Source organism: Talpa occidentalis, unplaced genomic scaffold (assembly GCF_014898055.3).
Source record: "Talpa occidentalis isolate TD23 unplaced genomic scaffold, MPIMG_talOcc4v2.1 talOcc4.6, whole genome shotgun sequence".
NCBI lineage: Eukaryota > Metazoa > Chordata > Mammalia > Eulipotyphla > Talpidae > Talpa > Talpa occidentalis.
In genome coordinates, this window is record NW_023604972.1 from 31,752,811 (window position 1) to 31,766,687 (window position 13,877).

General features: G+C 43.6%; 1 protein-coding gene across 2 annotated transcripts in view; it reads right to left on the bottom strand.

Moving 5' to 3' along the window:
- Positions 1-305: 305 nt before the first annotated feature.
- HOPX (HOP homeobox) overlaps positions 306-13,877 on the bottom strand; it is a 29,161-nt gene continuing 15,589 nt past the window's right edge. Inside the window, exons 1-3 of one of the 2 annotated variants that reach the window (XM_037529969.2) lie at positions 8,363-8,584; positions 8,065-8,221; positions 306-1,051 (exon numbers count right to left, since the gene is read on the bottom strand). In XM_037529969.2, the coding sequence (XP_037385866.1) occupies positions 974-1,051; positions 8,065-8,208 (222 nt within the window). In that variant the 5' untranslated portion in view covers positions 8,209-8,221; positions 8,363-8,584 and the 3' untranslated portion in view covers positions 306-973. Of the gene's footprint in view, positions 1,052-8,064; positions 8,222-8,362; positions 8,585-13,877 lie in introns of those variants that run through there. The other variant, XM_037529968.2, reaches the window with a different exon arrangement.

Below are 13,877 nucleotides of genomic sequence, written 5' to 3' on the forward strand. Positions count from 1 at the left end.
TTTGTCCTTTAGAACAGTGCTGCTCAAACTCTGATATGCATATGCATGACATGGGGACTGTATTGAAAAGGCAGGTTCTGATTCGGTATGCCTGGGTTGGAGTCTGAGCTTCTTCATTACTTGCAAGTTTGTGGTTAATACCCTTGATGTCAGTCCTGGACCACACTTTGAGTAGCAAGAATTTAGAAAATAATAGTTTTATTGGTTACTCTGCTTCTTTTTGGAGCTATTCTGTTTTTCTATTCAGTTAAAAAATCTGCAAAGGACTCAGTGCATTTTGAACAAAAAGTTAAGATTTTATTTGGAATATCATTTTAGAGACAAAAAGCAGCTCATATTGTTTAGCAAAATAAATTTAACAAATGCATTTAAATAAGGTAAATTCAAGACATTTATATATTTCTTTTTTAGTTGCTTGCTTTTCTTCCAGTTGGAGTTTTGCCTTTTAGCCTAACTGAATACTTTTTAAATTAAAACAGCTTTAATTGAGAAATTGCTTTAATTGAGAAATTGCTTTATAAAATCTGAATGACTCAAATATCCCTCTGTATTCCCACTTAACCTCAACAAAAACAACTTAGGAAATAGATACAGCAGGAAATGTTTCTCCCTCTTGGTCATGTTATCTTTACCATGTAACCTGCCTACTCTGAAATGGATAGTGAAAGTAAATTTGCTAGTAGGAGGTGATGGTGAAAAGCAAATTTAGATGGTTTTCAAGCCATCCATCATCATGAACTGAAAAGAAATGCAAGCCATACCACTTTCCTAGCCAGAAGCTACACATAGCTTCCTATTGTTATTTTTTTCTAGTTATATACATTTAAAAAAATATAACATTATGTTAAATAGCAGGACAGCTGACATTGGAACAGACAACACTGCACTGAAAAATTGAAATGGCTTGGTTGAGCCAAGCAGAGAAATAGCAGATGCTTTTCCTGTAGGGAAGCCGCCAATGTCCACCACCTCCTTAGTCTGTAACAGATCTGCATTCCGATGGTAGGCCTTCCGACCTCCGCCACTGGGCCAGGCGTTGCTTAAACCATTTCTGGAGGAGGAAAATGTACAAAATTACCCGTCACATACTGAGAAATTGATATACCTATTCTCTTTCTAACAGGTAGACTCGTGGGCCACCTGTAAGGAAGAGAGCAAGGAATGTGTCCATGGGGATGGTTCTCCTCATTATGGCACTTTTTCTGCCCCCAGATCTTCGTGAATACTTTTTCTTAAGCTTGGAATGTTCTATCTTCATTCTTTATCTGATGATCTCCCTCTCATCTTTAGGTATCAGCTTAAAACAACCTTATCAATGAAGCCTTCCCTGACCACTTCATCTGGAGTAGGTGTTCACAGAACCTATGTCACAGAACCTTTAAAATAAACTGTAATTACTTATTTCTGTATTCACTTTTTTTTAATCTACATTAGATGGATCTAAAATATAAGATCCATGAAAGTAGAGACTATTCAACATATCATCACTATATCCTTGCCCCTCACATAAACGCTTAACAGAGATTGATAAGTGTTTGTTGAATGAATAAAAGAAATGAAAGCACCTCCTAGATGCCCCATATATGTCTCTAAAGCTACTATATTTCATCAGTGTGTGCTGACCTCACCTTGATCATGGATAGAGCTTAGTATGTATTGAATAAAATGGATAACTGAGCACTGGACAATTTCAGACTACAAGTTGGGGACCCATGGAGTAGATTAGTTGATCTTTCCTACTCTGGGGCTGCTGAGCAGTGAGAAAATACACAGTAGGTTTATAGTTTACTCAGAATCATCAAGCTCACAAAAAAACATGGGTCGAGGGAAGGCCTCAAATGGAATGCTTCTAGTCATGGTACCATGTGAAGGCTAAGACATAATAAAGGTAGTTGCTTTCTTTATTATGGCTACGGCAAGAAGTGGTATGGGGGGAAGACTCTGCAAAGAGAAGATAAAGGGACAAATGTTGGGGAAAAAGCTAAAGTATGGACCTGGTTGGCCAGAGGAAACAGGGATATTTAAAAACAACTTTGAACATTAATTCCAAAGGACACCTGCACCCCTGTGTTTATAGCAACACTATTTACAATAGCTAAGCTATGGAAACAACCCAAATGCCCAAAAATAGATGACTGGATCAAGAAGATGTGGCACATATACACAATGGAATATTACTCAGCAATCAAAAAAGATAAACTCATACAATTTGCAGCAACATGGATGGAGCTAGAAGGGATCATGCTCAGCGAAGTAAGTCAGAAAGAAAAAGAAGAATACCAGATGGTCTCACTCATAGCAGGAATTTAGAAAACCTAAATAAGGGACCAGGAAAAAGACTAATTAATACAAAGTAAAAATCAAAATCAACAAGAAACTGTAAACCAGAGACACACTACGGGGGTGGAGGGGTGAGGAAGGATTAGGGTCAAAATAAGGGGGGGGGTGCAATTGTATGGGGAATATAACCAAAATGAAAATGCATACATTGTGCAAAAAGGAAAAATGATGTAAGAATTATATAAAATATTTTAAAAAATTAAAAAAATAAACAAAAACAACTTTGAAGAGGGGCTAGTGAGGACATAGAAGCATCAAACATTGATCCACATGGGAAGGGCTGAGTTAAAGAATCTGGGAAGTCAGGACTCCCAAACTGTATTCTTTGAACATCTTGGTATAGATTGAGAATGATGATATTGTTGTGTCGCACTGGTAGGAGCAGTCGTCACTTGGGTAGGTGACCAGTGGGTTCTGTAGTCCTGGGCCTGCCAACAGGAAACTCTGCTAAAACCATTGGTTATAAGAACTTGAGAAAGTCCCTAAAAGTAAAGCCCCAATCTGTAATCTGTAAATGAAGAGATAAGCTCAGGGGGTCTCTATTATCCCTCATGGGTTTTCCAAAATTCAACTATTCTAGGAGTAAGCAGATGAGGGACAGTAAGGAAACAGAAAGAGCACAGCGGTGGGACACACAACCAGGGATGTGCTGATGGAGATGGGGTGGTGAGAAATGTCTACAGGACTCTGACTTCATATGGCAGACCCTGTCCAGATTTGGATTTAACTACAGAAATAAAAGGGTGGGCTCAAAGGTCACGCTGGGGAAGAATGCATCTCTGCTAAGATCTGGGGAGCTGAAAGGCACTTACACATAAGCCCCAAAACAGAAGAAAAGGTGAGACTCAGAGAGGAAGGAATGCTTGTAAGGATCAAAGCCCCCAGACGTTTCAGGCTTTGCCACAAAGCTAAGCTGACTAGACAGCAGGGACCACATACACAACTCACCCTAACTGTTACAAGGGTTTACACACTGCACTGCCTTACACAGCTGTCAAGATCAGTTGACTTATACACCTTTGTACTGTGGGGTGGCAGAAGAGAAAAGTAATCCAAGGCCAGGTGCAGGGTAGGGTAAGTGATTATCAGACTTTTCCGCCCTCCCACCATTGGCATTGATGATGGATCCCTGCGGTCCTACCTGCATGCCTGATGGCGGGCATCTAGAGTAGGGTGTGGGCACACTTGTGCTGAGACTGGGCTTGTAAGGGTGGTGTCACAGGGACACCAGCAGAAGGAACCAAGAGAGAGTAGCAGAACAAGAGAGCAGAGCAGTGAACGAAAAAGAGTAACAGAACGAGAACGCCAGAGAGCCCAGAAAGAGTGAAGATTCATTCCCCAGGGGCTGGGAGGCCTACCAGCCTCCAGGCCCCTGGACCCCCTGCCCGCCACGTACTTGGTAAAAGCTCAATAAAAGCCTGAAAAGCCACCAAGGGCTTCAGGACTCTTCTTTACCTATCTGCTCAGATCTTAGAGATACTGCCCTGTGCCTTCCTGCCACTACAGGCAGAGACTATGGTTAGGGAGTCTTCTCTTTGGTGGTTGGACTCCGGGTGCTCTCTTTTACACCTGGTGATCCCTAACTTTACCAAGAAAGAACTCATGGTTTTGGTAGCTTTAACTGAATTTCTAGTGTGTTTTCTTCATTAATCCGTGTATGGATTTAGTTAACTTTGGGATCTGGTATGAGAGCTGCACAGCTCCAGTTTTATTAATGAGGCAGCTCTGTGGGGGGTTTCAAGGCTACAAGGTCTGACTCATTAGGATTTCCAGTTACTAGAACTGAATAAATGGCAGAGTTTTATAGGCTGACTAATTAAAACTTGGAGGAATAAAGACTCATTTTCCATCAGGATTCATTTAAGACAAAATGATTGAACTGGCCTCATTCAGGAGAGCCACCCACATGTTTACAGTAGTAACGAAGCAGAATATAAATGCATAGTTACCAAAAATATCTTCAGCAAGGACCACATTTGTGAATTGGTGAGTTGGCATCCAAATGCTTAACAAATTGAGTCCTAGCAAGGGGCTAGGTCAAGGTTAAAGAAAAGTTCAATGATTTTCTGAACTTGCATATTTTAAATCAAGTTGGCAGATGATAATTTCGCAAACCAGTGGCTCTCTAACAAATACCATTATGCACCTTGCTTGCTTTTATTTCCTCTAGAGCTGAATCTTATCCTGTGTCACTCACATCAATCCTAATTTTCCACCTGGCTTTATCCTTCTCTTCTGTTTCAGTCATCCCCTGGGAAAGACATTCATCCCTTGCTTGCTTGTAAATGAATACCCTCATTACCCTCTCCTGCTGATGGAGATTTATTTACTCCGAGTGAACAGATGATAATTAGACACTGTGATGGGGGGTGGGGGGGAAGCAAAATAACATTGTTCCTGCCCTATTCTCTAGTAACTAACATTTCATTCTTTTCAGGAGGGAGAACTTTAGAGGTCTTTTTTCCAATGGTAAGACAACCAACAACTCAAGCCACTCACTGAATTCTGGGAATAATCCCAGGACATCAACAGGATATAAAAATACTGGAAACCTCTCTAAGAATCAATGCCAGCTACACTGGGCTTGAATTTGTGATAACAGAAAATGCCAGATCATCTCAACCTCCCAAGGGGCTGATGAAAAAAATTTCCCAGCCCCTTCTAACGTTGGCTTCAAAATAATACAAGACACAAGGGCTGGGATTCTGTATGGTTTATCTGACTTAAATCTGTTAGCTATCTAATTGACGTCATGAGAAAAACCTATTCTAGGATCCCAGCAAAAACCTCTTCCCATAAGAGTACTCTGCACCTCACGCCAGCGTCCTACAGGTGGCGCTCCTCCAAGCAGAGCGCATTCCCTGCAGGGGGACTGTAGGTCACCAAAGCCCCCAATCAGAGAAAGCTTCAAATATTTAGTCTTGCTCCTGCCAAAGTATCAGCAGTATGAATCAGCCCGAGTTCATTCACAAGAGCATCTCATGCTTATTTTTCTTCTACTAAAGTATTACTTGTTTTAGAAAAATGATTATGAGTTCAGTTCTGGAGGGAGATGAGGTTAGGGATGAAGGACCAGACATATGAAATGACTATTATTTTGGCTTCGGTGACCCTTCCTTGTGAAAGGAGCAAGACTAATAAAGGATAGATGCAAAAGTCCTGATACAGGACAGAGCTTGTATGTAGGCCCAGTAGACTCTGGCCTCCGCAGAGTTATTTAAGGATGTTACAAGGCCAGCTACACATCAAAAGAATTTCATTAATGCCTATGAGTTCAATATTGGCCATTATCTCTCCAGAAGACACTTCTGAAAATGTAAATGCTGTTTGAGAAGATGAAAGAAGAAACCATTCTCTCCTGCCAGTGGACACTGGGGTGGGAAGGATTGAGAAGAGTTTGGGGTAGAAGGGATGGCATGTGAAACGATGGAACCAATCCAGTGGAGGCTGGCAGGTTTCAGATAGCTCAGCTACCTGGGAAGACTCTTTCCCTATACTTGCTAAAATTTGCCTCTCCGAGCTCTGGGGTCTCAGATGCTCCCCTGCAAGGTCAGGCAGCGTCCAGCCAGGCGGTGGCAGACTTAGGGAGGAAGAAGGTGTTGGCCCTATGGCAGGAAAAGGAAGTCAGAGGCCTTGCTATGAGGCTGACTCACCCCCACACCCACTCATTTTGGGACTGGTTATACTGTTTGTTCTCTTGAGGATGACAGAAGAGAAGAATTGGGAGAAAGAGTGTCTGAGCAAGTCAAATGCACCTGCTGTGAACTGTCTGAATTGGTTGACCTCAATCACAGAAACAAGCAGGTGTCCTTTCTTCTTGCCTATCAGCTGATATCATTCAAGTATCTAAAATAAGGTGAATCTCAAGAACAGATAGAATATAACCTGGGATGACATCATTTAATGCATGGTTTGTTTGTTTGTTTTCAGGAAAAAATAAATCAAAGTTCAAGCCTTCTCTCCCACTCCAGCTAGTTGTTTCCATTCTTATGCTATGAAGACAACCTAGCAAGGTGGCTAAGAGCATAGATTGTGGGACTGGAGGCCAAGGTTCAAATCCTAGCTCTGCTACTTTCCAGTTGTGATTCAGGCAAGTCTGTTTAATCTTTTTGTTTCATTTCCCCTTTCTATATACAAATGGGGACACCTCACAGCATTGTTATGAATCAGTGATTGAAACTTAGGGGCTGCTTGGAACAATACCTGGCTCCTATTAGCCATGGCAAAGGCAAAGGTCAGTATAATCATTCTGCTTTACAGGTAAGGGAATGGCAGTAATTTATCAATGAAGATCAGCTGAAAAGAGGCTAGATGTCTGTTGGCACTGGGTCCACAGCAAGCCCACAGCTTTCTTTTTAAAAGATAAGTTATTGCCTCTGAGATCACTCCTCTTTTCTAAATATAGGGTGGGATTTTAAATGATAAAACTTCCTGGGGCTGTCTCCCTGGGGGTTCCAAGAAACTCAGCTGTTTGACTTGGTTAATAGTAAATCACCTTCTACTAAGTTCTGGTTCTGTTAGCCACACAGCTGTTCTGTTAGCCAGACAGCTAAAAGCAGATATGCTTGACTTTCTATAGACTTAGAAATGAGAGAATTTTCTATGGGCAAATTCTCCAAAGCCTGGCTTAATTAGTAAAAATCACTTTGGCCTTGGGGTTCGGGGTCTCTGTAGCTACAATCCATATTCAACTGAAAATGGTTTATATGTGAAAAGAACAAAGTGCCAAGTTTATGAAATGGGTTTATGAAATGGGTGGAACAAGCTGTGTCCAGAAATATGAACTGCTTTGGGCTCCAGCGGGAGGGATGCTCGCACACTTCCTAGCGGTACCATGTATAACACTGGCTCTCCATAACCAAAAGGAAAAAAGAGAATTCAGAATTTAGACAGGATTTTAAAAAAAATAGTCAGTTGAAGGCAACAACACTGAACCTGGGGAACAACTGTGGGGTGTTGCATTCTGTACCCTAAACAGTTTCAGGATAACATAGGAGCTTTTATGAACAAACAAATGCACTTAAAGGGGTATCTGCTTCCACTTCCTTTTGCATTATACCTGCTTGGAAAACTCCAGGAAAAGACGAAACCTTGGGGCCAGAAAATGGAAGAAAGTCAGAACCCCATCTCCTTGGCTACCTGCAGTTTGCGCTCTGCAGCTCAGGAGAAGCTGCAGCGTGACGTGGTGGAATGATCCCGCCTAACAATTCATGCCATCCAGGCAATTCCCTCCCTCTCGGTCTGTGTTCTCTGCCCAACCTGAGGTCTGCGTTTACAGCTGATGGTTAAGATCCCTTCCAGCGCTGACATTCCCGCCGGGAAGACACTTGCGGGGGCTGGGCTCTGAGCGCGGCTTCTCTCTGGCAGGTTTCACTCGCAGCCCAGAGGAGAAACTGAACCCAGAAAAGCCAGACAACAGTGGGCCAGGGATGCTGCCCCCAGCCCGGAGGGAAGAGACAGCGTGTGTGCCGGGCTGCAGGGGGCTGGGAAAGCAAGAACAGGGTGTTTCTAAGCTGCTGCTGGGAAAACACCGGGAGAGGGATGGGGCCAGGCAGCTCGGAGGCGCTGGGCTCCCCGGGTGTGGACAGAGCCGTGAAAAATCATTAAGGAAGGAAGGAGGCGTCAAGGCGGAAAGCGAGGACCGGGCTATCCGCGCAGCGGCCGGACGACCCGGGCGCAGGTGGGCGCCGCGGAGCGAGCCGGGGTGCGCGCGTCGGGGCTCACCTGGGTCTCCTCCTCGGACAGGCCGGCCTCCGCAGCGATGAGGCACAGCGTGGTGGGGTCCGGGTGTTTGTTGACCTTGTTGAAGTTGTACTCCAGGATTTCCACCTGGTCCTCAGTGGGGCCGCTCCCGGTCTCCGCCGACATGGTCCTGGCGCGCCTGCCGGGGAGGAAGAAGCGGCTGCTGTGAGCACAGCCCCGGACGGGGCTGGGAAGGAGAAGGGGGCGCGGGGAGGGACGGAGATCCGGGGCGCGGCCCGGCACCCTCAGCCCGCCCGGCCATCCCCTCCCACCGCCGCACCGCAGCGCGAGTCCCCGGCGATTGCAGGGTGCGGCGGGAGCGTCCCCTGGCTGCTCCCGGGGCGCGTCTAAGTGGTCCACAGCCGAGTTGCGCGTTCTCTGGGCCCCGGGCCTGCCACCAAAAATTGACAGCAGTTTTCCCTGGGGCCGGGATCTAGGATGGTGGGAGGAGATGACGCGCACACCCTCCTGGCCCTGAGGCTCTAGGAAAGGACTGCAGGAAGCGCGTACTGGCCCTTGATCTTGAATCCCGCCTCCACTGCTTCCCCGGGGTGGGAGGCCTCGGGGGAACTGGCCTGAAAGCTGGCAGGGGTGGGGACACCTGAGTCCGCTGCGGGCATACCTCACAGGTACGTGCTTTAGCACTTGGGGTCTGGCCGGCGCAGGTCTGTACACCCTACACGTCCTCCAAAGAAATGGCAGGGCAGAAGTTACTTCTCAAAGTTGGGGAGATGGGCAGTGGTGGGCTGTTAATGTCGCTCCTTTTACAAAGGTGGAAATGGGTCCAAAGAGAGGTGCTTTTTTAAAAACTAAATTTTTAAATTTTTTTTTAAAGATTCATTTTTGCATACAAGAGCTGGGGTACAGGCCAGAGGTGTGGGGGGCGAGCGGATTCACCAGAGACAGAGTGGGGAACAGAACAGGCAGACTGTCTGAAATACACTGCTGAGGGGAGCAGCGGGTGAGTCAGGAGAGGTCTGTTCCCTGGAGGGCCAGGGATCAAACTCATGCTGCAGAGGCTGCAGATAGCTTCACAGGTTGCGTCTTAACCCCTTGCGCCACCAGGGAGGTCCTTTTAAGTTTTGTCACGTCCTTGTTCATTTTTGCTTTACTGGTAGAGCCCCCATGGCCAGACATCCAGAGATATTTCCCCCTAAGGGTTTGTGTGGCCACTCTGCATGCCAGCCTCCTCCACTACTTCTCTACCCTTGGTTTAGTAACTAAAACCCTGAGTCCCAGGTCTGTGGTCAACCTGGCTGCTCACTGCCCAATGTGGCCTGGACATTGTTCCACCATGAAGGGATTCTGTACCCCATCAGTGAGGACTTCCAAGAAAGAGCCAAAACCCAAATGAGGAGGATCAAAACCCAGATGACCTCATTTGAAGTCAAAACCTCAGACTTCCCTGGCAGTTGCATTAAAATTTACAATCAAATCAAGAGAAGAGAGTTATTATAAGCTTCAAGTTCTCCTGTATGTCCTTATTTTGGAGTCAAACATTGCTTGAGTATATTTTGAGCAGCATGACTTCCTGCTGTGTCTCTTCCATCTGGAAGTAGCTCTGACCTAGAACAACAACAAAATAGGCCACTGTGGACCTATCCTCAGCCTTCCCCCAACTTAAGATGTATTGTGGTATAAGAAGTTAGTCCTCTAGATCTTAGCTGTGGATTTGGTCCAGACAGGTCAGGACTTGACGCTGCTGACGGTAAAAGACAAGTGCTAGTGTGGGAATCACGTTGGTTTGTTGTTTCAACAAACAATTGCAAAATCATCCAGCACTAACCTGAGTAGGTTTTGATGTGGTTTGTGCTTGAAGATGAGCCACACTCCATGGACCTGCCTGCACAATCTACTTGATGTGATTACAACTGTTTGTGCTGTGTCCTTGTTTCTCCTCTAGGTCACTAGGCTTTCAGGAGGGACATGAAGTCATTCTTCTGTGAGGGAATTGAAAGCTCAAGCCACTTGTCAGGTCACTGTGCAATTCCCTGTGTTTTAGTGAGTTCTGTGCTTCTCCTCCTAAAAATCTGTATTAGTGATTTCTGACATAGTGTTGAGGCACGATGGGGTCAAGTCAGGTAAAAATGTCTTCTCTCCTGTTGGCATCCAACTCCCCCTGTTTTGATACACAACTTCAGAACTGGAAAGCACCTTGGAGACAACTCCTCCAGTCTTCTCCTGTAACAGGCCAAGAGAATGAGACCCATTCTCTGAGAAAGAGCTTTCTTTCCCAGTGTTGCCCGGTTAGTCCTACCTCAGGCATGGGCTTGTTGCCATTTTGAATGGGCATTAAAAGTACTTATAGGAGAAGGCCTCCCTAGTGGCACAGGGGTTAAGTAGCAGCACTATCAAGCTATTGGCAGCCACTGTGGCATGAGTTCGATCCCTGGCCAGGGAGCTAACCCACAAGGCTCAGCAGACCTGTCCTGTCTTACCCACTGCTTCCCTCAACAGTGTATTTCAGTAGATCTGCCTGTTCTGCTCCCCACTCTGTCCCTGCTGAATCCTCTCCCCCCCACCCCCAACACACACCTCTGGCCTACCCCCAGTTCTTATAGGCACAAATAAATGCAAAAAAAAAATCCTTATAGGATACCAACCCCAGCCAAAGCAGCCCACTGGAGCCCACTATTGCTTGCTTTGCCTAAAAGAACACGGGAAAGGGGAAACTATTGCCTCTCATTTGATTTCTTGCCCTAGAAGAATTCCTTCTCATTCCATCAATGTAGTTAGTGACACTGGCTCTTCCAGGAAACTTTTTACTTCTTTGTAGACTACTCAGTCCATCAGAAATAATCACCAACTGTACAAATTCCTAAACTGGACTCAGATTCAAGGGCTATTATGCATGGACTTTCCTGACTCTTGTTATTGAATTGCTATTACATTATCTGAAAGTTACTGATGTCCTTACATTTAATCAGGTGCATTTTCTCTTATTTTTTTGTGCCTTCCTCTTACAGGACTTTGTGTGAGGTTTCATGAACAGTTGACTTAAAAAAATTCCTTGGGTTACTTGGCTAAAGGCCACTGGACTTGGTTTATTGCTAAAGAGATTTGTGGGAGGGCCATTTGACAGCCCCTACTTCTCCAAGATACACCAAACAAACAAATTTGATTTCTAGAAATGAGGGTGAAGGATCTAAACTTTATTATTAAACCTACCCATTATTTCTCCACAAAATTCTCTGTTGTCTCAGCCCATTCTGGTTGACTCTGCTGTTTGCTGCTGCTGCTTCATTTCTTCTGTCCCTTACCCTCTCTCTTTCTTTTAAAGGAAACTTATAAACCAAATCACCCTAGTAACCTTGGCATGATAAAGTTTCTCAACTCGTTCCAGTAAGGAAACTGTTGAAAGGTTTCTCTGAAGGTAGTCTAAACAATTTCAGATAAAAGAGTTAAAAATATTTTAAAGCTTCTTAAACTTTAATCTTAGTACAAGTTCCTTTGTTGCTGTGGTTATTAATATCTTATGAAACATTCAAAGGGTAATTTGTCCCATAGTTGTGTTTTCTTTTGTGGTTGGGCACAGATAGTACATAAACCTTTTCAAGAGGTTAAATGAAAACTGCTGACTTTTTTCAAAATTAATTCCTGTGTAGACAGCTATGTCAATCTGACAGCTTTACCTTTGGTCCCTAATCCTATTGTCGTTTATTTTAAAAGAACCTACCTATATGAATTTGCTCACAGAGAATGCTGCAAACTGATAACCTGCAAAAATGGCTTCAGGCTAACATTTACCATCTTCTCTCCCTCCCCCCCCCCCAGTCACTCTGATCTCTTCATAATGCCATGATGATCAAATCAAGAGAAAAAAGTTATTGGTGGCAGATTCTCTCATAAAGAGTCTCATGGGGAGCTGGACAAAGCAAAAAAGGTAGCCTGTAAAGTTTGTCCTTAGATTCCTTATATTTTCCAGTGATGAAAATGCTAATTTTTTTAAAGATTTATTTTTTTATGCATACAAGAGCTGGGGTACAGGCCAGACATGCTGGGCGGGAGTGTGTGAGAGGATTCACCAGAGACAGAGCGGGGAACAGAACAGGCAGACTGATGAAATACACTGCTGAGGGGAGCAGAAGTCACGACAGGAGAGGTCTGTTGTGCCATGTGGATTGCTCCCTGGCTGGCCAGGGATCGAACTCGTGCTGCAGTGGCTGCGGATTGCTTCGTAGTCCTGTGCTTAACCCCTTGCGCCACCAAGGAGGCCCCAGAAATGCTAAATTTTAAGTTATCATTTATATGGACAACTTACATAGTAGAACTTAAGCCATTACAATGAATACATCACGTATCCATAACGTCATTGATGTCTTCAGGGAAGGAAATTTTAAATCTAAATAGAAAAATTTTTTTCAAATGCTACATTGATTCCAATTTACATACATAAAAGCTTGTGGAAATACAGCAAAATGTTAACAGTGGTTATATGTAGATTGTAGGATTATGGAATAACCTAATTTTTTTTCTTCTTTATATCTTTCTGATTTTTCCCATTTTCATTTATTATTTTGCAATTAGAAATTTTCATTTTTTTCTTCAAAATACATCTTTTATCAGACTAATGATCCACCTTGCCCAGTGCATCATCTAACTCTTGGTAACAAATTGCTTTTTTAGGGAAGGCATGAGCCTTGCCTTTCTATCAAGTTTACCTAGAAGAATAGGGGAGAAAACATTTTATTTTTCACTCAAAGTTTATTCCATATCCAAAGGAAAATGTACTGTACATTTCAATTATGAAGCATAATTAAACACCAGTGAAACCCACCTGATTTAAGAACTAACTCATTGCCAAGATTATGGAAACTGCCTGTATTTCCTTTTCAATCCTGTCCTCTGGTTTACCTGCCACCAGAGGAAACCAAGGTTCTAAGTTTTGTATTAGTCATTCCTTTGTTTTTTTTTTTAAGTTAGTTCTATCACATGTATGGATTCCTAAAATAATATTTTTTAGATTTGTGTATTTTTGAGTGGCAGAAGATCATGCTATATATAACTTCTCTAAGTTGCTTTTTCATCAACATATTTGCAAGGTTCACCCTCATTCTACTTGTAGAGATTCATATTCAGTAGTTTCCATTTGTGAATATAGTACCATTTTTAATGTCTTTTTTTTTTTTTCTTTTTTGTGGGACCCTCGCCAGCAGCCAGGGAACAAACCGGTGCTGCAGAGGCTGCGGGCAGCCTCTCAGCCCAGCGCTCAACTGCTGCGCCACCAGGGGAGGCCCCATTTTTAATGTCTTTTTCTTGCTACTGTACATTTGGGTGTTTTTCAGCTATTTGTCATTATGTGCATTACCTCTCTGAATATTTTTGTACCTGCCTTCTGAAGCACGTCTAGGAGGGTTTCTCTAGGGTATATATAAGGAGTAGAACTTGGTGGTTGGTATGTGGATATTTAGCTTAACTATAGAATACCAAGTTATTTTCCAAAAATATTGAACAAAAGTATTCTCCTCCCAGCAGAATAAATCATTTCCTGTGCTCCCATCCTCAGCAACCTTTATACTGTCAAATTTCATAAATTTTTGCCAAAGTTGTTATATTCTTTTTATCCACTTGTAACCTTTAAACCTTCTTGGAGCTATTTACGTTTTCAGCCTGCTTAATCTCTTGGGGTTAAAATGTTGCATATGTTTACTATTTACTGTGTAAAGGTATTTCCTGTTTCTAGCTTAAAGGGGATTTGAGTTCCCTTTTGAGACTATCTCCAGGCTGGCTCCTTATTTCCATTGGTCACCAAGAACAATACAAAAGACGTATGGAAAACTAATTACAGCAGACTT